Source organism: Oryx dammah, unplaced genomic scaffold (genome assembly GCF_014754425.2).
Source record: "Oryx dammah isolate SB20612 unplaced genomic scaffold, SCBI_Odam_1.1 HiC_scaffold_19, whole genome shotgun sequence".
Lineage (NCBI taxonomy): Eukaryota > Metazoa > Chordata > Mammalia > Artiodactyla > Bovidae > Oryx > Oryx dammah.
In genome coordinates this window covers 75,294,378-75,321,748 of record NW_024070203.1, presented here as the reverse complement: position 1 = coordinate 75,321,748, position 27,371 = coordinate 75,294,378, and the positions used below count along the sequence as shown (strand labels likewise).

Below are 27,371 nucleotides of genomic sequence, written 5' to 3'. Positions count from 1 at the left end.
TATAGTAGCTATTTTAAAATATTCTCTTCCTTTAATGTTTATACTATAGCTAAATGGCTAACACACCATTCTAACACTAGTTTTCTCATTCTTTTTCACCTTTACCAGAATATTGTATACTTTTGTATATTTTGATGTTTCTAATTAGCATATTAATTCCAACTTAACTCTTTCAGCATTTCTTGCAAGGCGGGTCTAGTGGTGGTAAACTCCCTCAGCTTTTGTGTAGGAGAGTATTTCTCTTCATATCTGAAAGATAACTTTGCTTGATGTATTCTTGGCTGGCGTTTTTTATCTTTCTACATGTTGAATATGTCATTTCACTCACTCCGGGCCTGTAGAGTTTTGCTGAGAAATCCACTGCTAGTCTAATGGGGATTCCTTTTTTGGTTACCTTTTCCTCTCAGTCTGCCTTTAAGATTCTTTATCGTTGATTTTTAACAGTTTCGGTGTAATGTGTGTTGGAGAAGGTCTTTTTGCATTGAAATAATAGGCTGTTCTATTAGCTTTGTGGTATGCTTGCCCAAATTCTGGGAAGTTCTCGCCTTTTCTCTAAATAATGTCTTCTCTCTCTCTTCTCTTTCTGGTACACCAATTAATCTTGCTTTTCATATTGAATTCAATAGCTCTCACAGGGTCTTTTTTTTTTTTTTACTCTTTTTAGATCTAAGTTCTCTCTCTTCTAACTGAATTATTTCTATATTTTTATTCTCCAAGTCACTTATTCTCTCTTTCATCTAGTCTGTCCTATTACAGATACTCTCTATTGCATTCTTCACCTATTTAATTCTTCAGCTCCAGAATTTGTTTGGTTCTTTCTTATAATTTAAATCTCTTTGTTAAAGAATTCCTTCTGTAATTGAACCACTTTTCTGTACACATGAAACTAATATAACATTGTAAATCAACTATACAATTATGAAATAAAAATAAAACATATAAAAGATTTATATTTGAAAATAAAATTAAAATAAATTTAAAATATAAAAAATATACCATAAAAATATAAAAATTAATTTTAAAAACTGCTGTTCATTAATTTTATTCCTGAGTTCATTGAATTATCAGTTTCCATAGGTAAGTGTGTGTATATATGTATAATTTGAGTTAATTTTGGCTGTGCTGGGTCTTCGTAGCTGCACACAGCTTTTCTCTAGCTGCAGTGAGCAAGGGCTCCTCTCTAGCTGTGGTGCACAAACTTCTCGCTGCAGGGCTTCTCTTGAGGAGGAACATGGGCTCTGGGACACACAGCTTTCAGGAGCTGCAGCACATGGGCTCAGTAGTTGCAGTTTGCAGGCTTTAGAGTCCAGGCTCAGTAGTTGTGGTGCTTGGGCTTAGTTGCTCAGCAGCATGTGGGATCTTTCCAGACTAGGGATCCAACCAGCATCCCCTGCATGGCAAGGCAGACTTTTAACCACTGAACCACCATGGAAGCCCCTTGAGTTTAGCTCATTGAATTTTTTCATTCAAGCTATTTAAAATTCTTTATCAGTTAGATTGCAACCTTGTGTGTCTTGTGTTCAGTTGGTGGTGAATTATTTTTATTTTTGTGATACCAGACTTAAGTATTCATGTTTGTAGGTATGCACTCTTGCTTTTGCAATTGAAGCAGCAGCTACCTTCTTAGCATTCCAGGTACACAGTGGTTAAAGAATCTGCCTGCCGATGCAGGAGACATAAAAGAAACAAGTTTGATCCCTGGGTTGGGAAGATCTCCTGGAGGAGGAAATGGCAACGCACTCTGGCATTCTTGCCTGGAAAAGTCCAGGGACAGAAGAGCCTGGTGGTCTACACTCCATAGGGTTGCAAAGAGACATGACGCAGTGAAAGAGAACCACCTACATTCTTAACAGAGCTTTTGTGTTCTCTAGTTTTTGGAGTTCAACAGGCTGGCTATTAGTTCTTTCTGAAATGGAAAATTTCAGACTGTGGCTCTAAAGCTCGTTTGTGACTTTCTTTCTTGCTCACTGAACTTGACCTGTATCTGGGCACCTGTGTGTGTGCTGGAGCTGGGTCTTGGGATGGATTCAGGAATGTGGACAAGGAGTTGGCAGTAGAGTGGGGTGTAGGTGGGTTTGTCACTTGGAGCAACGAGTACCCACCCACAGCCTGGTGGGGGGCGCCTTGAGTGGAATACTCTCAGAGGTTTGTGGGTGGACCTGCTGAAGTCCTGAAACAGACAGGAAATGCATCTCTTCAATGCTCTCATATCCTTACCTTTCTTTTCCCTCTCCAGTCATGGAGGTCTGTCCTCAGAAATCTGGTGCTGCTGGAGAGATGGGTTTCTCCAGCTAAAACCCTGCACAACTGTGGTAGCCGGGCATTCATTCATCACTTTTGCTCTCCACCTACCTCCTCCATGAGTGAGGTCACGACTTTCCACCTCCTCTGCCTTAGAGGTGACCACTGCTGTCACAAAAAGCCCAGCCCCTTGCTGTGCCCTCCTTGGGAAAGGGGCCGCCTGTGTGAGTTCTTCCCTCTTCCAAACTTATCTGTGTCTATGCTGCTTTGATGGCAGGCTGGAATCTCCCGGGGCAGACTTCCACCAGCTCTCTCTTGCCGGTGGATATCCACCATCCACCCGGTTTTGCACCCTGCAGGCTCTTTTCCCCCCAATCCATGGCAAGTGGTGGTGGGCAGGGTAGGTTTCCCGTACCCCTTGGAGCCACAACCTACTAAAAACCTGTTCTCTCTGCACAGGTGGGCTGGTGTGTCCTTTGGTGTAACGTGCAGAGGCACTTCTGTTCTCTTGTGGTCTGGTTAGTTGTTCAAAAGGATAAAGAAGGACTTAGATCATGATTCTGACATCACTTCAGTGATCTCTGACTCTGTTTTTAAAAGTTGTTATCCATTAATGTAATTCGGAAAGGTAGTACAAAGAATTCTTGCCTGTTGAGTTTTTTTCAGCAAAAAGGAATAGCAAGAGAAATAAAAGCTAAACTAAAATGAAAGTTAATAGCACAGACTCAAGTCAGAGATCCTGGAGTTCTAGATTTGGTTTTGCTACTTACTAACAGCAGGTTACTTAAATAAAACATACCCAACTTGTTGGAAATTTCTTCTTTAGCAGCAGCCAATTAGCATTTTATCTATTTGCTAATAACTGTTGAGAAAAGGTTGGTATGTTCCCAGGTGGCTCAGCGGTAAAGAATCTGCCTGCCAATGCAGGAGATGTATAGGAGTTCCGGATTATTGGGCCAGGAAGATCCCCTAGGGGAGTAAATGGCAACCCACTCCAGAAGTCTTGCCCGGAGAATCCCATGGACAGTCTGGCAGGATATAGGCCATAGGATCCCAAAGAGCTGGACGTGACTGCAGTGACTTGGCATGCATGCACAGCAAAGAAATAAAATACAGGGTCAGAAGGTGAGTTCCACAAGTTTTACGAAAACTCTTAGGGGAATTAAAAGGTTTTGCTTAAGTCCATTTATAACTCCAAGGGAACCTAGAATGAGAATATGAACAAACTCAGAAAAATGATCACCGGGTTGCTAAAAGAAATGTCTGATGTTCCCAGGCAGTCCAAGATGCTCAAAAGATTGATTTGGAAATATGCTCAGCTTGGTTAAAGATGTACTTTTTCATTATACTAAATAATGACTTTCTCTTGACTGCCCTAAAATGTGACAACAGAAAAGCATCTTTGTTTCGCCTTACTCTCAAGCACTGATATCTCCAGTCACCTCCTCACCTCCTGTCTCCCAGACTGAAGGTAGCCTAAGCATCTGAGATTTTATAGCACTTCACTTTTTCATAGTTCATAGGCAGTTTACACAGACCCTAAGGGCCCGTAGACCTGGGCTCTACACAGCTTACACAGACCCTAAGGACCCGTAGACCTGGGTTCTACACAGTTTACACAGAAACTGTAGAGCCTGCAGATCTGGATTCAAATCCAAGCTTCACGACCACTTACTATGTGCTTTGGGAAAGTCATGAAACTTTAAGCTTTAGTTTCCTCACCTGTAGAATGAGAATGTATGATTGAATCTAATTTAGGAATGGTTTTAAGAACTGAATGAGATAGTACATGTAGAGTTCATTTGATAAGTCAACAGGTAGCACTTGCTCAATATTCAAAAGCAAGCTTTTCAGTGTTTAAAACATTCTGATTTTTCAAATGCTCCACCCATCTTAAGAATCCCTGCTCTACACAGGTGCCCATAACTGCTCAGTGCACACAATCTCCATTCCTCACTCATTTCACAATTTTTGTTGTTGCCCGTAATTACTGTTCCACCAAATTATAACTGTATCATAATCGGTATTGTAAATAATCACCAACATTTGTTAAGTGGTTACTTACAAAAAGTGAGGTCTATAACAAATTAAAAACCCGTGTCTAGCATACAATTAAGCATCTGATTCATTTTTTTACATTTTTAGAACTTTTTATGCTGTTACTTTTAAAAAAATGGTCAAAATATCTTAGATTGATTTCAATGGTTTGGGAAATATCAACATTTGGGGGATGATTAAAGACTTTTTGGATATCAGTCTGGCATGTTTACTTAGAGATTTGAATATCAGAATAAAATATTCCAAGTACAACATATTTTTCTTACTTGAGGTTGGGAGTACACAGAAACAAAACCTTATCACCACCAGTCACATATCCACCTTCTCATATATACATCAATTGTTGCTATGTATTTTGTGGAATCTAAAAAAATATTCTCACCTTCCAACATGAAGAGCTTCTTCTCTACAGCGAGTATGTTAGGTTAATAAATGAATAAACTGTTTCAGGCTTTCTGGGGATGTTTGCAGTAACAAAGTAAATTGCATGCATTCCTAACTTTGTTAAGGCTTTCCTGGCGTCTCAGTCAGTAAAGAAATCTACCTGCAATGCAGGAGACCTGGATTCAATCCCTGGGCCAGGAAAATAACTGCAGAGGAGGGCATGGCAACCCACTTCAGTATTCTTGCCTGGAAAATTCCATGGACTACAGATTATGTACAGATCTTAATGGGCTACAGATCATGGAATCATGAGTCTTACCAACTAAACTACCATCACCACCATCTTTGTTGAAGAAACAAATCCACTCTGCCCCCAAACTTAAAATTGTGGACAGAAAACCGAACCTGATCATTTCCATGAGAACTGGTCTTACACGGAGAATGCACTTATTAAGCACAGCTATTCAGGTCTTCATTTACTCACTGCAAATGAATAGGGACCATGGGTTTACATCAAAAGAGTAAGAAAATTTCAAAGTACTCTCTAAAATTTCACTTGGAGGCAGGAGGAACAGGGGACCACAGAGGATGAGATGGCTGGATGGCATCACTGACTCGATGGACGTGAGTTTGAGTGAACTCCAGGAGATGGTGATGGACAGGGAGGGCTGGCATGCTGCGATTCATGGGGCTGCAAAGTCGGACACGACTGAGCGACTGAACTGAACTGTGATCCGTTAGTTTGGTAGAGGTATAATCAAAGGTAGCATCCTGTAAACAAGATACGTTAGCTTGTTTTAGCCATGCAACTTAGTGTGCATGCTACAGAAAAGGAGAGTCTAAGCTAAAAAAGCAGTTTCCAAGTAGCTATTATCATCTCCTACCTGCCAACAGAGGCAGCCATAAGTGAGCCGTATGAGATATGGTAGTATCCTTCACTGTGCTTCGTTTCAAATCCTCCATGAAGTTGGGTGTGCTCAGTCAAGTCCGACTCTTTGCAACCCCATGGACTGTAGCCTAGAGGCTCTCCAGGCAATACTGGAGTGGATTGCCATGCCCTCCCTCCCCAGGGGATCTTCCCAACCCAGGGACTGAACCCAGGTTTTTCCCACATCACAGGCAAATTCTTTACTGTTTGAGCCACCAGGCAAGCCCAGCCATACATTTATCAGACACTAGTCTGGCTCAGAGGTTAAAGCGTCTGCCCGCAATGCGGGAGACCTGGGTTCGATCCCTGGGTTGGGAAGATCTCCTGAAGAAGGAAATGGCAACCCACTCCAGTATTCTTGCCTGGAGAATCCCATGGACGGAGGAGCCTGGAGAGCTACAGTCCATGGGGTCACAGAGTCGGACACGACTTCACTTTCACTTTCACTTTCAGTTATCCGGAGAAGGCAATGGCAATCCCATGGACAGAGGGGCCTGGTGGGCTGCAGTCCATGGGGTCACTAGGAGTCGGACACGACTGAAGTGACTTATCAGCAGCAGTCAGTTATCATCTATGAAGATTGTTTTGTGAAGTCTTTCTAACACTGAAACTAGTAAATAACTGAGTCATTGCTCCTAGGGGAAATAAGTTAGGTACCTGTGAGCCTATCACATTTTCATCAATTGACACACGGCTTTGTGTTTCTGCCTAAAGGCATCTTACTTAATATATATTGTAACACTGAACCCACAGCTGACAGCTCTATAACTTATGCCCAAATAAAACTTACATTTTCTCCACAGGGGCCATTTAAACAGTAAAATCATACACACACACAAGCGCAAATGTCAAAGTGAGGCACAAACAGCCCTTGAAAAGGACACTTGTTTTTGAGAGCTGAAATAAGACTTTTAGTTCTGCTGGGAACACGTGGATTTCAGGTGACTCATTTTTCAACGTTCTGTGCTATCCACAGATGACTGAAATCTGTTTGGCACAAAGATTTTGTGGGTGACAAGTAACTTTTGGTTGAGTAGGTGAACTTACACAATCAAACAATGAAGATTTTTTTCCCATGTCAATTCCTACAAGTAGATTACAGACATCTACCTGTTTTGTTGTCTCCTCTAAGAAAACAGACATTTCAAAATCAAATGATTTATCTTTGTATCACACAAGAAATACTGAATTCTAGCTATCTCACACAAAGCAAACTACCGTCTGTGACCATCACCTGCAACTCTAGATCTGGAATGGTTTTCAACTGGGAGAGCTTTTAGCTCGAGACATCTCAGAAGAGGCTCCTTTAAAGCGTGAAGGATTGAACCATTCTATATTCAAATTGAGATATATCCCTGATAAAGCTTTCATGATTCATAAAAGTTGTTTTCATCTCACAGTCAGGGTAGGACTATAGTCAGGCTAAATACAAAATCATCACTGTTAATAATACCTACTAGGTGCATGATAGAAGCCATGGGGCAGGAAGTGGGGTTTGTATCTTGAGTTTCAGAATACAGTGAAATGCATTCCAGGTACAGAAGCATGGTTAAGGCTTCAATATGCAGGGAAGGCTGGCACTGTCATAGCTAAGGTTTTAGACAGACTTACTTGCTCCCAAAGGCAAGGCAGTTGAGGTAATTCTAGCACGGTGATAATCAGATATGCAACTCACAAAGCAAACTCTGGCAGTTGTGTCGAGAGTGAAATAGAGTTAAAACTAGATCATTCTCTAAAGCACACAAACTGTCAGGGATACCTGTTTAATGTATGCCCTGGGCCCCAATCCTGGTATTTTAAATCCATTTCTCTCAATGTAGAAGCCCTATTATCTTCATTATTTAAAAGTACTTTCGATGATAAAGTATTATACACAGTTAAGTCGCAATAATAAGTCAAATTACAAGTCTAAAAAATTAAGGCTTAAAACTAATCCTAAGTATACTTAATATAACTAGTTTTTGGTATCATTTTTATTTTATCTACACCCTCTTGTCCAGCAAACACAGTAGTTACTACTATTTTATACCACTAAGTGATAGTTTAAAAGCTATCTCCCAGCCTAGAAACCTTAACGTATCATATAATCTCAAAAGAACTCACATAGAAATCTGACTTCATAAAGTGCATTAGAGACATGGTTTTTGTTTCTTCCATTAACCTAATAAACTTCTGAAAAACAATCAGTGCCTTTGTTATGAAAGAGGCTCTTAACGTCAGTTTCAACTATCACCTATTTTCCCAAGCCAATTACAAAGAGAAATAAACAAAGAGAAATGAGAAATAAACAAAGAGAAATAAAATATCATAACATCACTGTGCACTGTTTAAGGAATTTTTATTAAAGCAAGAATTTTATAATCCAAATTACGTTTCCTTGCTCAGTTATCAATTCTGTTATTTAAAACAGAAGTGACATTCTGAGCTATTCCACAGTAAAGAATTACAAAATTAAAGAAAGGAATGCTTTAAATTTTTGTACTTTGCTGAAAATTCTTTTTCCCACGGTCTATAAAACATTAATTTGTTTTTATATTTTACTATTTTTTTGTGTTTTTTGTTGTTTTTAAATCAATAAGTAATCTAGGACTAGCACTATGTTTGCTAGACCTGGCATTTGCTCGGTACATAAGGTTCAAAGTTTCCTTTCCTTTTTTTATTTATTTTATATTTTGCAATGTTTTTTTTCCCATAGTATTTAAGTTTTTCGATGTTTAGGTATTTTTCTTCGGTGAAGCACGAGTTTCTTTTCATGGTCCCTGATCATCTGTAAATGTGGGGGAAAAAGAGATTATGATCATCAAATGTAAGTCACAGAACATAATGATTCCAACCACTAAAAAAAAGGACCTTTACCTGAGTGACAGACGTGCTAATTATAGCTATGACAGTCATATTTTACAATATATAAATGTATCCAATTAACACGTTGCACACCTTAAATTTACACAATGTTGTTATGTCAAGTATTTTAATAAAAACAAATGTAAGAGGACCAATACTGGCACTTGTCAGAATGAAAGCCCTCAGCCAAGTTCAGCCTGTTGAGGGCCTGTCTCTGTAAAGCTCTGTGAACCACAGCCACCCCTGCTCGTTCCCAAGCTGCACAGCCGCTCTCACATGGTGGCAGCGGGGCAGAGAAGCCTCAACACGGAACACGACCCGCACAGCCCCAGCTACTTCCTATTTTATAGGAAAGCTTTGTACACACCTGGCTCTAGCCACACAGCTACGTCACCCTATTTCTTAGGGGTAATGAAAGGCAGTTATTAGAGGCCAAAAAACAACTTCATCACTGCCACCCAAGAAAATGTATTAAGCTATGAAAGTCCTTCAGCTATCTACATTGGGCCAATCCACGTTACAGCAATTTAACACAAATTACTATGCAAAATGTCTGAAGGGGTCTTGATCTCAAAAGTTCAAGTCTATAACAGGGTAACACATAGTTAATTCCTCTGTATTTTTACTTCTCTTTGAAAAACTGAAATGCATTTGGATTAGTGATAAAATGAGTTTTTGCTACGTTTCAATACATGCTCAAACTGTGAGAATAAGAAACACGAGGCAGGCTCACTTTAGACAGTCGGAACCCCAGTGGCACTGTTAACTGCTTTCTGGGCAGCCTCTTTTGCTTGGTGGGCTTGGAGTACAGCTACAGCTTCATCAACCTGAAAAAACGAAAACAAACTGGTTCTGAAAAACAATAATTAGAATACAGCTTCAAACCGCCAACCTACAAATGTCCAACAAAGGCAAACTCCTTTCCTCAGATGAAGGTGTTAATGACTGTTATGAGAAAAAAACACATTCCAACTATACATCTGTATCCTTTGGGCTCTATTCCACCACTGTTTTGGAATTATTAACCTCTTGTACTTCCTTCTCCCCACCAAAAATCCCCCAAAGTTCAGAAATATCAGCAAATATCCCTTTCTTCAATACAGATGAGCACAGTTAAGAGTTAATGGATGCTGGAATTACAGTGACTGGATCTGAAAGCGAGCTCTGACATTCACTAGCTGCTTTGTGAGCAACCGGGCAAATTATTTAACCTCTCTATGCTTCAGTTTTCCTGTCTATAAAATAGGGATGACAGAACCATAGGTTATTAGGATTTTCAATTAATATTTATAAAGCTCTTAGAACTGTGCGTGACTTGTACAAAGAACTTATAAATGTTCTACAAAACATTCTGGAACATGTAGTATAAGAAGCTGGTAGGTAAATGATAAATTTAAATTACTTTAGAACGGAGAGACTCTGGAGACTCAAGCATATGAAGAAGTTCTGAATTATCAATCTCCAACAACATGCCAGTGATTTTACCAGCAAGAGTAGGGTGCATGGCTTGAATTAGAGGAAAGAGCCGTTCACCTAGGAACAAAAACATTCAAAAACTCCTTCAATCAAAAAAAAATTTTTTAAGGCATCTACTATAGTAAAACTGGGGTTTATGAACCCTTCGTATACAGCAAATAAATGCGAACCCATAATCCACCATTTCAGTATCTTTCATGAGACGATCAGTATAAAATGGATTAAGATCATACCACAAGGCAATTAATTCTTGAAAGCATCAGTTTGCCAAAAAAAGATGAAATGAAGCTATGTGTTAAATCTGTGCTCAGTCAAAATCAAAGTGGCTTACTCATTTGGTTCAAATTTCAAACTCCTCCGTCAGAAAATGTGGTAGGAACCTGGCAAGTCCTGCCCCATTACCCTGTCCATCAAAGGCAACATTTTAATAGCTTTCCAGGCTTTTAATGAGTTAGGCAGACAAACTGCCATGGTAATCATTCATACCAATTCAGATCCCGCCACCCTAGCTGTCATTTTTAGTTGCAAAGGCAGTCTAAGTGTCTTCCTATTTTCTAGTCTCTTACTGTAACTGACCAGGTGGGACAAAGGTACTTACCCAACATTTGCTTCTGCTCTTGAGGAGGGGCAGATGCCAACATGGAAGCAGTCAGAGGCTCCTGACCTTGTACATGAACAGCGGGCTAGAAAGAAAATGGGAAAATTCCTAAGTACAAAAGTAATGGCAAGCACAAACATAGTCATCACTGGAAAATAACCGGATAAAGACTATAATCTAAACATAAACAGGAGAAGCTGAGTGAACCAGAAAATGCAGCCTAAGGCGGCTATTAACACCTAAGTGCTCAAGTATTGTAAGCACAGGGATGTTGAATTTTCTTTATCTGGAGTAGTCTTTGGAACCATACTTCTAGTATAATCAACCACAATTTTGGTCCCAGGGGTCAAAAAAGCAGAAAAACGGTAAGCCAAATCTCACGAACTAAACTTTATTTCACCCTTTCTTACAACTATGCCAAATAAAACTCTCAAACCACATATGCAATTCAGGAAGGGAAAATGCTGCTTTAGTTCCTGGAGTATAGCATATAGTTTTACATACTAGCCATTAGGGGGACTTCAACAAGATGTTCTAGATAGCTTAAGCTCTCATACATCATACACCTGTCCTCAAAGTCTTTGCAATCAAGGACTGTCATCTTTATCATAAAGAAGCCATCAAATCCACACCTGCTGCATGGTGACCTGTGGCTGTGCATTAAGATGTTGTTGAGGATTGCGAACTCCCGCAGCGTATTTGTACTGTGGAACGGTGCGAACAGCAGGAGTAGCTGCAGCTGCAGCAGCTGCGGGACGTGGACCCATCGTCTGTGTTGATGTGTTAGCTAAAAAAATAAAAACATTTTTTTGTATTTATCTTTGTATTTCCAATTGGAGACCAACTTTTATGGGAAGGGTTAAGACTCACCAACACGCTGTGTCGACATGACTCGTGGAACCTGTGAGGAAGCTGGTCTCATAGTACTAAATGGTGGTCTAGGAGCGGCTGGGCGGATAGCACCGGGCATATTTTGGAATGCTATGTTTAAAGATATGAACACACATTAACTGGGAAAAACTCAGTGTTCATCTTGCCTTTTCAGAGCTGAGATTTGCACAAAAGACTAAAAATGACCAAATATAAACAAGTATATTTTTTAAAAGCTTAGGCTCCTATCTGCCATTTCTTCAGACTTTTATGCCACTTCACATCAGAGCATAAAAATATGGAGTTGGATGCATTCCCAAACTTGTGATAAAAAGAAAAAATAAACTAGCATACATAGTAGCATTTTAAGATTCTTTTTAAAGAACAAAATGCTAAAGATGCCCAAAATGAACACCCGTAACTGTAAATTACGGAAAGCAACAGCTAATATACCATTGGATATAACAGCTAATTTGACTCATTTATGTTTTTTAGTTCAAATACTTTGCAACTTAAAAAAAAAAAATAGCTTACGATGAGGTCTGGCACCCTGAGCAGTCCAGCGAGGACTTGGTCTTAGTTGAGCAATTTGACTAGGAGGATAGTATGCAGCACGGTTCTGAGTCTGTTGGAAGCAAGCAAATGTATCAGTCATAGAAAAAGCAGATAATACAACACATTATGCATGTTCAAAATAGTTAACAGGTCCTCACACTCCAGGAGGAGGGCACAGCAACCCACTCCCATATTCTTGCCTAGAGAATCCCATGGACAGAAGAGCCTGGTGGGCTACAGTCCATAGGGTCGCAAAGTCAGACACGACTAAAGTGACTTAGTAGTACATAGCATGCACACTCTTAAGTACTTTTCATATCCAATCATAATTCACATCGCAATGTTTTCATCTTAAGACTTTACTCTTCTTTTTTGGGGGGGAGGGAGGATGACAAAACATTTCAGGTGACCAAACAGGAAAGCCTTCATGAAGTTTTTGTCCTCTTCTGGAACCTACCTGTGGGATAGCTGCCATGAAGTAACCTGAAGGAGGTGCTGGCTGGTAGGGGTTGATTACGGGGTTGGGCACAGCTCTTACACTTGCCATCCTCTGCATATACTGGTTAGTGAGGTGAGCCTGGCGCTCTTCTTTGCGTTGAGCTAAAGCTACATACAATGGCTTGGTGGCCACAATTCTACCGTTCATTTCCGTAACTGCTTTAGTGGCTTCTTCTGGGGAGGAGAAACATACAAAACCAAAACCTTTGCTGCGACCACCCTCCATCATAACCTATTGAAAGAAAATTAAAAAACCACACAATTAATGCAATGGAAGGATGAGGCACAAAACCAGTATCAACTAGAGTCACCACCTCACACTTAAGCCTGTCAATACTTTCACCTTTTTCCCCACAATTTTCCCGTTAATATCCAAATACTAAGGGTAAACCACATGTATGCATTATCCTAGCCAAGCAAAAGTAAAGAGGCGAAGACACAACAGAAACTTTAAGGTTTTTAGATTTTCAATATTAAGGTTTAATTTCTAAATACATTCAAAGCCTACTAAATTTTAGTAAAAACTTTAGAAAAATGCAAAATTAAAATCTAACTATTCTAACAAGCTGACGAGATGCTTTATTACTCTTTGGGGGTGGGGAGCAGTTGAGTCTCATTTTAAAATTAAAATTTCACATTCACAACCACAAGGGCCATAAATATTGGGGTATAAACATTCAGGAAACTTCACAGTAACTCCAAAGATTTTTTAAACAAGCAGTAAGGAAATGAACTACTCAGCAGACCTACATGTACGCATGCTATACATCTGTATTAAACATCATGCTGGTGATATAGGAACAAACAAAAGAGCAATAAAACAGATTCATGATCTTACTTAAATGTGGAATCAAAACAAAACAAAAAAAAACTGGCCTCAGGGATACAGAGAACAGATTAGATTGGTGGCTGCCAGAGAGGCAGGGGACTTGGGGAAACAGATGAAGGTGGTTAAAAAGTACAAACTCCTAGGCCTAAAGTCACAGGGAAGCAATGACTAGGGACGCAATGAATAGGCTGTATAGGGACAGTGTGGGGACTATAGTTAATACGTGTTACTTATCTGAGAGTTGCAGAGCGCGGATCTTTAAAGTTACCATTACAAGAAAAAAACATTTTTAATCTATGGTAATATATGTTATCTAGTGGTGATCACTCTGCAGTATACCCAATTATCAAACAACTATGTTTTACACTTGAATATGTTTTATGTCAATTACATCTCAAAAAGAGTCTAGAAATATACCCATGCAAGTATGGGAACTTGGGATGTTAAGCTTACATTTTAAAACAGTGGGTAAAAGATGGACTTTGGACCATCTAGTTAAATGATACAATGGGATAATTCTGAATTAACGTAGAGCTTATAGTCACACCACATTGAAACAATTCCAATTGCCAGATAGATTCTGACTCCGAACAAAAAATGCACAATACAAGGAAAACCTAAGATGATACAAGACCCCCAAGTCCTAAATGGAAGACTTGGAAAAAACATTTGCAATATAAAACAAAGAGCTGACATGAAATTCTCCCTATGAAATCAATAACAACGCAATGTAAAAACAGGCAAAGAACAGGCTAAGCAAGTAAACACATAAATAGCATGTCTCATTTAAAAAGATGTGCATCACTGTCTACTAACTGGACAAGACTAGTAGTAATTTAATTTGTTCAGCCTTTTTGGACAATTCTGTCATATTAATGTTAAATATACATACCCACTAACCAGCTATTTCAACTCTAGGACTTCAGAAATACTGGTATGTATGTGTGCAAAGATATATGAGGATGTTAAGAATGGTAGGTCTAATACTGTTAACACGCAAGTAACCCAAATGTCCAATATGGGCACAGCAGAATAAATTATGGTACACTTATATACCATGAATAGCCAGCCCTTAATGAAAAATGAGAAAATGTCTGAGATAAATATGTAACCAGATCTGTAAATAAAAAGACACTGCAGAATAGGTATACTACGACTCTGTTTTATAACAAGTTTATATGCATACAGTAAATATACAAGCATGGAAAATATCTGGGACAGCCAACCAAGTCCTTTGCCAGACTTTAGCATGGAGTTGTCACCTTTCTGTCTTGATCAATGTTTTTTCAGCGAGTGTTATCAAATTAACATAATGACCTCCTCTCTCAGAATAAATTCTTGCCAAACTTTTTAATCTCCTTGCCAACAGTGATATAGTGATCCACAAAGGACTTCTTTTTAAAAAGGACTTTTTATAAAGACTCTCCTTTGTAAAACATGCATGCTGCTTCATACATTCAAAATAAATGGATGTACGTACGATACTCCATTTAAATGCTTTTCAGGGAACACAGGCTCAGAGGTTAAAGCATCTGCCCGCGACGCGGGAGACCCGGGTTCAATCCCTGGGTAGGGAAGATCCCTGAAGAAGGAAATGGCAACCCACTCCAGTACTCTTGCCTGGAGAATCCCATGGACGGAGGAGCCTGGTAGGCTACAGTCCATGGGGTCACAAAGAGTCGGACATGACTGAGCAACTTCACTTTCACATGGGCATGTTTTTTCTCAAATCTTAAAAAAAATATATGTATCAATCATATGCTTTACCTTTGCACTGGTGATTGTGCCAAATGGAGAAAATTCTTTTCGGAGACGTTCATCATCAATACCATCATCAAGATTTTTCACATAAAGGTTAACACCCTTGGGGAAAAAAAAAAATTTGGAAAAAGAAAACCACAGTGGTACTTAAACATACTTCCTATTAGCTTATCCCATGTTTCCTCTCCTTTTCCCGTCTCAAACCCTCCAGTTACCTGGCAGTAACTGAAATGAACATAGAATAGGTTTCCTCACTCCTTAGCTTTACTTGTTCAGTTAAAAAAATGAACCTGGTATCTGGTGATCCTATCTTGCTTCATCTGTTCAAATTTGCGCTTAAGTTCTGTCTGTCGTTCCACTTTTTTCTGGGCTCGACCAACATAAATTTGTTTTCCGTTGAGCTCTTTTCCATTCATCTCATCCACAGCCTTACCAAACAAAAACACAAAAATTTTAATTACTAACTTGCACTAATAAGTTCATTTTTTAACAACAAAAAAAATCTGTTAGATGATAAAAGCTAAAGATGGACCCACCACAAAAACTAAACTTTGAGGTTTTAAGACATAATGAAGTGAAGGGAAGTGAAGTTGCTCAGTCGTGTCCGACTCTTTGCGACCCCATGGACTGCAGCCCACCAGGCTCCTCCGTCCATGTGATTTTCCACGGGAAGAACAGTGGAGTGGGTTGGCAATTCCTTCTCCAGGAGACCTTCCCAACCCAGGGACTGAACCCAGGTCTCCCACATTGCAGGCAGACGCCTTATCATCTGAGCCACCAGGGAGGTCTTAAGACATAATGTAGATGTTCAACTGATACTCTCAAAACTAATACACGAAATATGAGTAATTCACAACAATACATGTGGAAACAACATGTAGAATAGCCAGCGGTATGCTTGTGTATTTCGATGCAAGAGCAACTCTACTTTATATCCCCCACTTCTTATAAAATACGGAAAACCCACATTGCCTCTGATGATTATATATTAAGTCTTACTTTTTGTGCATCTTCATGCCTTTCAAAGCTTACAAATCCAAAGCCTTTGGATTTTCCACTCTCATCAGTCATTACTTTCACACTTAAGGCAGGTCCTGAAAAAAAATTTAATGATTCAAATATATTCCATACAACGTTTAGTTTATACATTTCAAGTTTCAACAAAGCTGTGCAGAAAAGACCATAAAAATGGGGATTAAAAAAAATTCCAAACCTCCAGAAATTTATTCCTCCTCTAACTACCCTCTCCCCTAGCATGAGCACTAAACATTCTCTTCAAAGACCCTTTATTTCTTCCAAGAAGCTAAGTAAACTCTTTCTCTAAAATATTCCTCCTTCCATTTAAGGAGGTATGTTTCAGACAAATGTAAATGACAAAGTTAATTTATTCTTAGCATTTAGTACAAAACAGATGCACTGTTCTAAAACTTGTTTTCTTAAGAATTCCTTAAGCCTTGGCCCACTTGATTTTCAACAGGGAGTAGAGGAAACAAAGGGTTTGACCTTTGGGGAAGACAAAACAGAAGTACCTAGAGATGGCATGTTTCTGAAGACACACTTCTCCCCCACCAACCCGCTCAATAAAATAGACTTAGCTGAACTGGGTATTATTTTAGGTAGGTGGGGGAAAAGGTTATATTAAAAAAAAAAATCACATCTAATTATAGCGAATCTGCAAGATTTATGGGCACAGATACGACTGTTTAGAGGGTTCATTGTGGCATGACAGCTTGGCAATAGTAAATTATTACATTTCCTAATTCTTTATGATTTGAAATGCTCTTAAAAAAAACAGGACACCTGTTTAAGTTAACCAGAAGGGAAAGCAAAGTTAAAGGGCAAGCAAAACATCTCCAGGAGTACCATGTCAGGTCCATCTTCTGATTAGCTACACCCTATCTCAAGTGAGACTGGTTACACTTCACTGGAAAATCTGGATCGTTCAAAGTTATTATTTTAAATTGCTCAAACATGATGCTGAGACTGGCCAAATAAATATCCTAAAGCTGGCCAGCTTTCCTAACCCATAATTAAAGATTACATTCCAACCTAAGTTGGCTGTGTCACATGCAATGCCTCTGATGAGATGGGATCTGTTACCGCATAAATCCAGCACAATTTCTTAACATGGCAAAACCTTTTAAAGTCTGTTCCAATTACACAGTCACAACTTACTGTGCTAACGCAAGGCTATTAACCTTTAAACTGGATAGAATTTTATTTATATGCTAGTATAATGGACTATCAGTAGCTTAATCCAAATTAACTACAAAATTTAAGTACCATGAAGTCTCATTTATTTTTAGTATATTATCCAAAATTAACAAAATGTGAATATAAAAATTTAATTCAGACACATTACCAAACTTGCCAAAGAGATCCTTAAGGCGCTCATCATCCATGTCTTCTCCAAAATTCTTGATGTAAACATTGGTGAACTCTTTTGCCCTAGCTCCAAGTTCTGCTTCTCGTTCTTTACGAGACTTAAATCTTCCAACAAATCTAATAAAATATGTAAGAACTATAAAATTAGGTTCTACTTTATGAAGTTCAGGTTAATTAAGCCTGATAGGTGATTCTGTAGTAGTCACTGCTAATTTCAGAACTGCTAATAAAGAGCACACTATAAAACAGAATAGGGTCTTAAGTGAAAAAATAAAAGCACCAAATATAACAAACCTCCCAACTATAACCACAAAAAAAGATATTTTTCCTAATATACTCCTTTGCTGTCCTTCTAGCTAACCTGGGTTACGATTATATCCAGAAACGCAAAGAAATGGCAGTACACACGGAGCAGGCCAGTTAAGAGACAAAACTTTCATCACTGCTGTTCCAACATGGCTTCTTCCACAACAGAAATTTACGCTACTGAATTCTGTGCTCATACACCCAACAGCCTAGGACGAATTTCTTTGTGACATTATTAACAAAAGTGTTTTAAAAATTAAGGCTTTCCGCAGTGTAACAGTAGTCTGTGTGTCACTACAGAATACGAGAATAACATCAAAGTAAAGCGTCTGCCCACAATATGGGAGACCCGGGTTCGATCCCTGGGTTGGGAAGATCTCCTGGTGAAGGAAATGGCAACCCACTCCAGTACTCTTGCCTGGATAATCCTATGGACAGAGGAGCTTGTTAGGTTATCGTCCACAGGGTCGCAAAGAGTCGGACACAACTGAGCGACTTCACTTCACTTCAAAGATCCATCTCAGACAATTCCACCCGGAACATGACTGAATATTAGTGTGTCTTTTTGTTTTCTGTGTTTAAGTCTATCTAGCACAATTTCTCTTCAGAGAAGATGACTATGATTTTAATTTTCTTAGAATCCCCCTCATCTCCCTCCTCCCACACAGTGGTGCTTCTCCATGCAATTAGTTTTATAAGTGTTCTCAATGGGAACATTATTCCATTGTGGCTAGCACAACTTTTTGCTTTTATAAATAATGCCTTAACTTTACAAGACTGTTACTTGTTCTTAGGATTGCACTGTAGAAATCACAGCAGTTCAAAGGTTATATAAATGACCTTAAGTTTATACCTACAAACTGCTTTCCAAAACAGGGTTATATCGTTTTATACTCAGAAAACAGCAATAAATCAAGTTCTTATTTTAATCTAGGCCATCACCAGTGGTAGCCATTTTCTCCTCTAAACCACTGCTGGCAGGCCAAAGACATTTTAATCTGTAAATGCTAGTGATGCTGAACACTTTCTTCATCTAAAGATGTACTAACTTTAAGAATTATCCTTTGTAAACATTCTTTACACTGAGAAGTTGCTGGTTTTCTTAGACATACGAGGTTCTTGACATATTCCAAATCTTTCCTTAACCCTGCAGCTGACAGAACTCAAACAGCTAACACCACGTGCACGAGTCCTCCATGAACAGACTGACCATGCCACCCGACACAGATTTAAGAGTGATGTAGCTGACTTCTAAGAACCAAACCCAGTTTGTGTGCCATTACCCCAGTTTACATGGCAACATGAACCCACAGATCACTTACAAGATGACCTCAAGGCTGAATCTGGCCAGATAAAAATCCACTGGCATAGAAGATCAAGAAAATTGATATTTGTAATTTCTTTGGGCTCATAAAAATCTGTATTTTTACAACCTGTAGCAGAAAGTCTTACAGAGGTTGTATCAGTATCATCATTTTTAAAATTTTCAACTTTTAAGAACAAGTTTACTTCAGAAAAGATAAACCATGAAGACTTCTGATTTATTTCTGATTTATCTTTACACGGAAAAGGGAGTCAAACTGTCACAATTATAATAATTGTAGGAGTAAAGAACTCCTGGTGGCTCAGAGAGTAAAGAATCTGCCTGCAAAGCAAGAGACCCAGGTTCGATCCCTGAGTCATGAGATCCCCTAAAGAAGTAAATGGCAACCTAATCCAGTATTCTTGCCCAGAGAAGTCCATTGAACAGAGAAGCCTGGCAGGTGACAGTCCATGGGGGCCACAGAGTTAGGACACAACTGAGCAACTAACAAGGCCAAGTGAAGAGCTACCCTGGGCTCTGAATCTATCCAACCAATTTGTATCCCAGTTTATCTGTCATACCAGCATGTAAAACATAGGCAAATCATTTTAGCCCCAGCTTTGAATGTAAAATAGGCTAATTATTACCTTAAGAATTATGACTAAGTTTCTGCCTGTATTTCTTAGTTTTTCAACTATGCACTTATTTCTGGGAAAGCTTTGTATTTCAGCATACCTAGCTTTTCCTTTTTCTTTTCGGTTTGAATGCTGACCAGTTGTATTAATTCACTGTTATTTGTATGTTACAGTAAATATGGAGGAAAAAAAAATTATAAAATCTACCAAGATATGGTTTATTAATTTTCACTCTAGCTGTTACCTCTTTTGAGCACAAATATTTCTTGTAAAATGGATGAATTGATTTTAACTATTAAAAACAGATTTGACGTATGATTAACTTCATATTTATACTTACACTTTGCGATCATTTAGAAGCATCCCATTCATTTTTTCAATAGCTCTTTCAGCTGCTTCTTGTGTCTCAAAATGCACAAACCCATAACCCTTGGAACCATTTTCATCACAAACCACCTAGGGAAAAGTGTATACCAATTTTTCATTACTTACTATTGATTTAGGATTTTTCCAATGTTCAGATAACTTGTCAGCTACCTAACCTTGGTATTTGGGAAATAAAGATATCCATTAACAGAAAGCACAGGTGCTCTCTTAAGGAATAAACAAGTAGCTTCCCCACGGCTCAGTGTGCCTGCAGTGCAAGAGGTACAGGAGATGGGGGTTTGATCTCTAGGTTAGGAAGATTCCGGGGATAAAGGGTTGGCAACCCACTCCAGTATTCTTGCCTGAAAAACCCCATGAACAGAGCAGCCTGGTAGGCTATAGTCCAAAGGACTGGGTCAGACAAGACTGAGCAACTAAGCACACAGCTACAACACTGCAGTAAGTGTTCAGTTCAGTTGCTCACACTACCCACAAGAGCTCCAGAGAAACTTCTAGATATATTTTTACTATTATCACTTAAAAACTTTTTTATCACTCGTTTAATTTTCATTTTCATAACCTATTATTATGAGACAAATTCCACCATGCATAGTTTGTTGTTTTGAACTAAGTATTTCACATGGGGTTCTCTGACCTACACCAGCGTTTCCAATTATTTTCCAAATTTGGTTTCTGATAATCTAGTGAAAGATGACTGTGTGCTCAGTAACAGCAAGCACCTTGTCTTATCCAACTTTCATCTTTGGGGCCTATTTAGGCTCTGACAAGAGTTAACAGGAGAATGTTGGATCCCACCAAAAAGATACCCCACATCCAAGGGCAAAGGAGAAGCCCAGCAAGACGGTAGGAGGGGCAAAATCATGTGCACCAGGACCCACAGACTGAGCCAGAAATGTGTTTAAGGGGCTCCTGTGGAAGTACGGGTCAGCAGTGGACTGCAGTGGGACAGGGGCTCTGGGGGCAATAAGCCCTCTTGGAGGAGGTCACCATTAACCTCACCACAGAGCCACCAGAACTTACACAGGACCGGGGAAACAGTCTCTGAGAGGGCCCAAACAAAACCTTGTGCACACCAGGACCCAGGAGAAAGGAGCAGTGACTCCACAAGAGACTGACCCAGACTTGCCCATGAGTGTCCAGGAGTCTCCCGTGGAGGTGTGGGTCACTGGTGGCCTGCTGGAGGGCTGGGGGCAGTTCAGCAGTGCATGAGTGCGAGCGTGCATGGGACCTTTTGAAGCAGGTTGCCCATTATCTTCATTACCTCCATCATAGTTTGGCCTCAGATCAAATAGAGAGGGAACACAGCCCTGCTCAATAACAGAAAATTGGATTAAGATTTACTGAGCATGGCCCTGCCCATCAGAACAAGACCCAGTTTCCCCCTCAGCCAGTCTCTCCCATCAGGAAGCTTCCATAAGCCTCTTATCCTTCTCCATCAGAGGGCTGACAGACTGAAAACCACAATCACAGAAAACTAACCAAACTGATCACATGGACCACAGCCTCGTCTAACTCAATGAAACTGAGCCATGCTGTGGCTCACAGGGCCACCCAAGATGGGTCATGATGGAGAGTTCTAACAAAACGTGGTCCACTGGAGAAGGGAATGGCAAACCACTTCAGCATTCTTGCCTTGAGAACCCCATGAACAGTAAATTATGTTTACTTATCACATTTTTGCTTACCTTACATGAAAGGATGTTACCAAAAGCAGAAAATGTATCATACAGTGCTTTATTATCAATGGATTTATCCAAATTTTTAATGAATATGTTGCCCACTCCACTTTTGCGAAGTGATGGATCACGCTGAGACCACATGATGCGTACTGGCTTGCCCTTTATCACATCAAAATTCATGGTGTCCAAAGCACGCTCCGCTGCAAGGAAGGACATTTTCAAAGTAAATAATATTCAAAACTTTTACAGTCTACTTAATATAATCTACTGTGGAGAGAATAATTGAGCACATGGCCCCTCTACCTCTTTAAACTGAAGATGGCTGGACCTTATACCTGTCAGTCTAGGTTTATATCATACAACACAAAGACAAGTATCAAGAAATCCCAAATTTCCGTTAACAGATGACATATTGTTTAGAACTAATATATTTCTGAAGCAATCTCTTCCTTTAATTGCCATGAAATTTAAAAGCGCTTTAGTTCCTAGTTAACTATATAAACAGATTTCCCCTTCACAATCTGCTTGATAAGCAATATAAAAAGACACTAAAAGCAACTATAGATTATCCACAAGCAGAGCAGTTTACTGACTTTCAAGCATTTTAACTTATTCCCTACTACTTGTTAAAGATGCTTTACTGCTTCTTCCTGTCAGTATTACACAAAAACTAGCCCACCTTCTAAAACAAGTTCCTGACTTACTGGGGGGATTTCAGTGACTCATGGCTCCACTTCCTGCTACCATGTTAAAAAAAAAGGAAAGGTTTTATCCATTCAGAAACATTTGAGTCATGCCCTCAAAAACTAATGTGAAGTTGAGCATATTTAGCTATTAACAAAAAATTTTTAAATAACCTGTTTTACAATAGTCCAGCTCACTATTAATACATATAAAACCAATTTTATCTTAAACCATTTACTTAATAACTGATGATTAGTTACTTCTGTATAGTGCTAGAAAATTTCAAAATCTGAGTTCAGAGTCTATGAAGGATCAAATTATGTGCACCTGTACCATTAAAGAAACATTTATTAAAGAAGTTTGGATGCTAAACAGAAAAATATATCCTCTTAAGTAGAAAAGACTAGTTCCTAAAGGGACACACACAATCCATTTGAAATTCTGAAACATCAATTTTCACAAATGCCATGCTAGTGTTAACTGTAAAGTTAGTAAGAAAACAAATTTTCCGGCCACTTCTTTCTATAAATGAAAATTTCAGTTTCTAGAAGATAGTGACAATCAGCTGTCAGCTCATTTATCAACTGGCCACACCTACTCAGCTCCCCTAGTTTTTTAGCTGACTTTGCTTGAGCTTCTTTTGAATGAGTCACCTTTTCCTGTTAAATTGGAAACTGATCACTTTCAGAAGCTATTACACCGATGTAGCAAAATAAGGGGGGAGTAGAAGGAAGATCACTTAATTTGCAAAGAGAATAATTTGTATACATATAGGAATAAAATAAACTGAAGATGGAAAAATGCTACCTTTTCAGTAGTGACAGTACAAGTCTACTGGTATAGAAAATAATACAGTGAGTGTACTGTAACCATGGTAACCTGAAGTTCAACTTTTCAAATCCTAAGAAATTATTTTTTCTAATTTAAAATTGTTAAGTTTCAAAAATTCACATTTCTAGAATTTGTTCTTTCAAGTTTTCTCTATCAACCCTTCAGTTTGTGATTATCTGCACTCAAATTACCTTCCCTGATCTTCCATTTAGTGATAAACTTGATCAGAGTTGGGAAGAATCCTTACAGAGGCATTTGGAACTACTGCCTACAGAGCAAAGGGCAGAAAACCTGCACTGCAGTTTTACAACTTGGTGTGGCTCGACAGCCTGTCATCCCCAAATCTCAGTATTAACTTTACCTAGTGAAAAACTGACCAAAAACAATTCCTTAACGAGATCAAAGTTTTAAATTCCACCTTCAAGGCCTTCCCTACAAAAATTAATTCCTTATAATACTTGACACATATTCAAGTAGTCAAGGGAAAAAAGGGCAAAAATGTAACATAAAATTAAGTGAAAATGACTCTTCCAATTGATTCAGCTATAAAGAAAAATCTCGGCAACTCATCAGGCCACATACCTATTTGCCAAATATTCGAATTTCTGTGAACTGTTTATAAAAATATAAAGTTAATTTCATCTTTTTTCTCATATATTCAAACTAATTAATCCCTTACTTTTCACTCATTCCCCACGATGTATGAATATTCTGGACCACTTTTATAGGTAAATCACCACTAGAATAGCACGTAAGTATAATGGTCTAGTACACACTACACTCACAAGCAACCTTTTACAGTCAAAATTGGGGACGACATTTTCAAGTAAAATCCTTCAAAACCAGAGACGATTTCAGCAGGTAAAATACAAAAGAAAAAAAAAAACCGAATTACCAGTACTACGAAACTACTAGATTAAAAAAAATCAAAACTAAATTGCCTGAGAAAACGATGGGTCATCTACATCCCCTCTCTAACTTGCTGTTACAAGAACTGTCTGAACCCCCAAAGCAACGTCTCGTTGGTAATTTACACTTCTGGAACCGTCAGTCACTCACACGTTAGTGAGAATGGTCGCAGAAACCAGAGGACGACCACCAGATTAACTTTATTCCAAGTCCCCGCGGCTCCCCCAGGCGACAGGACCCGCGGCAGGGTACAGGCCTCGGGCCTGGGAGGTTACCGGGTTCAACACGTGGTATTTTTCGAGCAACGAAATGCACTTCCTCCCCGTCCTGGGGCGCCGGCAGGAGCCTGGGGGTGGTGGGAGCGCCTCCACCGACTACCGGAGAAGGGGTCTCGGCGCTCGACACTCCCCAGGATCTCGCCGCTACCGGGGGGGGCGCCGCGTGGTATCACAACCCAACCTCACCCACCCTCCGGGCGCGTCATCACCCTAAAGTTTGAGCGCTGCTGAGGCCGAGAAAATGGTCGCGGAGAAGGAAGTGGCCGGGCGCGCGACGCGCGTGCGGCTGCCGGCGGCGCGGGCCCCGGCCGGCGCGGGGATCCGGGGTCCTGACGCCCCAGCCTCGGCCCGCTGGCCTCGGGTGGGGTGACATGCCCTCCTGCCCCCTCCCCCCCGGGCCCGCCGGCCTAGCCCGCCCGCCGCCGCCTGAGCCTCATGGCCGCCCGCCCGCCCGCCGGGCCCGGCTCTCACCGTCCGCCGGCTGCTGGAAGTTCACATACGCGTAGCCCAAGGAGCGACGGGTGATCATGTCCCTGCAGACCCGGATGGAGAGGATGGGCCCGGCCGGGCTGAACTTCTCATAGAGCATCGCCTCGGTCACGTCGGGGTGTAGGTCCCCCACGTAGAGCGAGGCCATGGGGTAGCTGGGGGCGCTGGGGTTCATCTCGGCACGGCTGCCTGCAGGGCCACAGGCCGCGCGACCTTTCCCGTCAGAGAAGGGGAGCGAGTGCCGGGGCCGGGGGGCCGGAGCCGGGGGGAGGGGAGCGGGGGCAAGCGCAGAGGGACAAAAATCAACCGGAATCGGGAACTACTCAACGGCCGCAGAACCGGGTCGATCCGCTGCCGCTGGAGGCTTGGCTGCTGGCTGCCGGCTGGGGAGCGAGGGTGGCGGTCTCGGGTCCGGGCAGCGGGAGAAGGCCTCGGTCTCTTGGTTCCTTCTTGGAGCTGCTGCGGGGCCGCGGGCGGGCGGGTCGGTCTCGGCTGCTTCACCGGGTTATTTTATAAAAGAGGAAGGAAAAAAAAAAATAAAAGTCTCCGGCGGGGGAGACGCGGATTTTTTTGTAAATTTTTTTTGGGGTTTTTTAAAAGATTTTTTTAGATTTTTTTTGGATTTTTTAATAATAAATGTGTGTTCCGAGCACGGAGCACACACTCCGCACTCTCAGCACTAACCGCCGGGGAGAAGGGGAAGCACCGCCTCCTGCACCCTCTACTTATACCCCCCGCCGCACTCGCCCCGCCCCCGCGCGTCTGACGCCAGGGCCCTACGCGAGCGTCAGCGCCGGAGAGGGAGGAGACAAGGAGCTGGAGGGGGAGGAGGGAGGAGAAAAAGAGCAGAGAGGAAGGGAGAGGTGGCGGCGGCGGCGGCTGCTGCGGGTGTTGGGGGTGGGGCTGGGGCGGAGGGGCGGGGCTTCTGCGCACGCGCCGGGGTGTGGGCGGGCTCCGCGCGGCGTAGCGCTCGTGGGGGAGGGGAGTGGAGGGGAGAACCGGCTCGCGGGCGGCTCTCTGAGGAGTCGGGTGGGCCGGCCCCTCCTCCCACACACCCTGCCCCACCTCCACCCGGGAGAGGCGTTGAGCCGTCACCAGGGCGGTGGGCGGTGCGCGGGGCTTCCGGGTTTCTCGGCGCTTAACTACCCCCCACGTGCGCGGCCGCCTAGGGCCCTCTTCCCGCCGCTGCCAGTCGTGTTCCACTCGCCCCCACCCCCACCCCCGCCCCCTAGGGCCGCCGGGCGAGAGTGGGCCGGCGTGATTCCCACCAGGCCCAGTTTCCGCAACGTGGGCGAAAAGGAGCCCAGGCTGGCTCCCCGGTTCTCCTACCAGACCGCACTACGAGTCCCAGCGGGCAGCGCCGCCACGCGCCTCGGCCGCGGAAGCGGTGCCTGCTGGGAGCTGGAGTCCTCAACGGCCGCGGTGCTCGCTGATCCCCAACCGGCCGCGGGTCCTGGCCGCCCGCTCGGGGACCCACCCGGGGACCCACCCACCCCCGCCCCCCGCAACCGTTCCAGCGCTGGACCCGGATCGTGTTTCCAATAGAGGACCGGGGAGCGGAGGGGCCTTCGGACTCCCGGTCCTCTCCTTTCCGAGCCCTTAAGACTCTTCCCGGGTATCCCATCTGGGCGCTGTCGTTGGTCAGCGTGATTTTAATTTGGCAAACTATTTTGAGGTCTTTGTCCGCTTCCTTTTTTAAAGTATCGTGATCACAATTCACTTAAGATGCTAGGGTGGAGTCACTGATTTCGTTCTACTTCTGCCAGCAATGTGAAACAGAGAACAGGACTCCAGAAAAATATTTTCCTGCAAAGTGCGAGTCTGTCACAGTCGTACATGGTTCCACAGACTTGCAACCAGGCAAAATCAGAAATAGTCTAAACGAAGTATTAAAAATGTGTACAACAGTTGTGGAGTTAGTTGGGGGCTTTAATAGGAAGGCTAGTTGTGATGAATCAATTGCAAAAATACCAGTTGATAGGAAAGACATTAAATCAACATACAAATCCCACTTCAAAGTAGTACTGTACCTTACAATTTTTAAAGCTTTAGCATCTTTTATTCTCTACAGCAGTCTTGTGTGGAAGGTGGAGCGAGAAGTAATAATTTTATTTTACTGTTAAGAGAACGGTCTCAAGTTAAATGATTGTCCAATTCATTCTTTAATTCAATAAACTTTAAAGCCTGTTAAATATATTTTTTGGTTGTGGACTGGGTACTTTATTCTCATTTAATTCAAATTTAAACTTTCAGAATCCCACATAAGTGCTATTTTGCCCCTATCTTGGTAGGAAGAGGATAATACTGATATTTTGGAAAACAAGTTACCTTATGTAGTTTATTAGGCAAAAGAGCAAGACTCGGGACTGAGGACTGTGCGTTAGGAAGACAGATCTTATCCTAGATGACAAATCACCATTCACTCTATTAGAACTCTCTAGTT

The 27,371-nt window shown here is 41.3% G+C and overlaps 1 protein-coding gene across 2 annotated transcripts; it reads right to left on the bottom strand.

The window, feature by feature from the left end:
• Positions 1-7,932: 7,932 nt before the first annotated feature.
• On the bottom strand, positions 7,933-25,641 carry PABPC1 (poly(A) binding protein cytoplasmic 1). Of its 2 annotated transcripts, XM_040260972.1 has the most exons (15): positions 24,911-25,641; positions 21,744-21,937; positions 20,012-20,127; positions 17,405-17,544; positions 16,042-16,136; positions 15,333-15,470; positions 15,049-15,144; positions 12,412-12,684; positions 11,934-12,024; positions 11,400-11,510; positions 11,162-11,316; positions 10,530-10,614; positions 9,858-9,988; positions 9,189-9,282; positions 7,933-8,378 (listed from the first exon to the last, which is right to left on the bottom strand). In XM_040260972.1, exons 1-14 carry the CDS (start codon positions 25,101-25,103, stop codon positions 9,190-9,192), a joined length of 1,911 nt encoding a protein of 636 aa, XP_040116906.1. In that variant the 5' UTR covers positions 25,104-25,641; the 3' UTR covers positions 7,933-8,378; position 9,189. The 2 variants fall into 2 exon arrangements, with proteins under 2 accessions (XP_040116906.1, XP_040116907.1); XM_040260973.1 differs by lacking the exons at positions 15,049-15,144; positions 15,333-15,470 and having other exon boundaries at positions 8,136-8,378.
• Positions 25,642-27,371: the final 1,730 nt, after the last annotated feature.

Coding starts and splice junctions, on each gene's coding strand:
- PABPC1 (XM_040260972.1), bottom strand. CDS start 25,103: ATGAACCCCAGCGCCCCCAGCTACCCCATGGCCTCGCTCTACGTGGGG. Junction 12,025..12,411: donor TCATGGCAGCTATCCCACAG/GTAGGTTCCAGA, acceptor TGCTTCCAACAG/ACTCAGAACCGTGCTGCATA. Junction 11,317..11,399: donor CATGTCGACACAGCGTGTTG/GTGAGTCTTAAC, acceptor TTATTTTTTTAG/CTAACACATCAACACAGACG.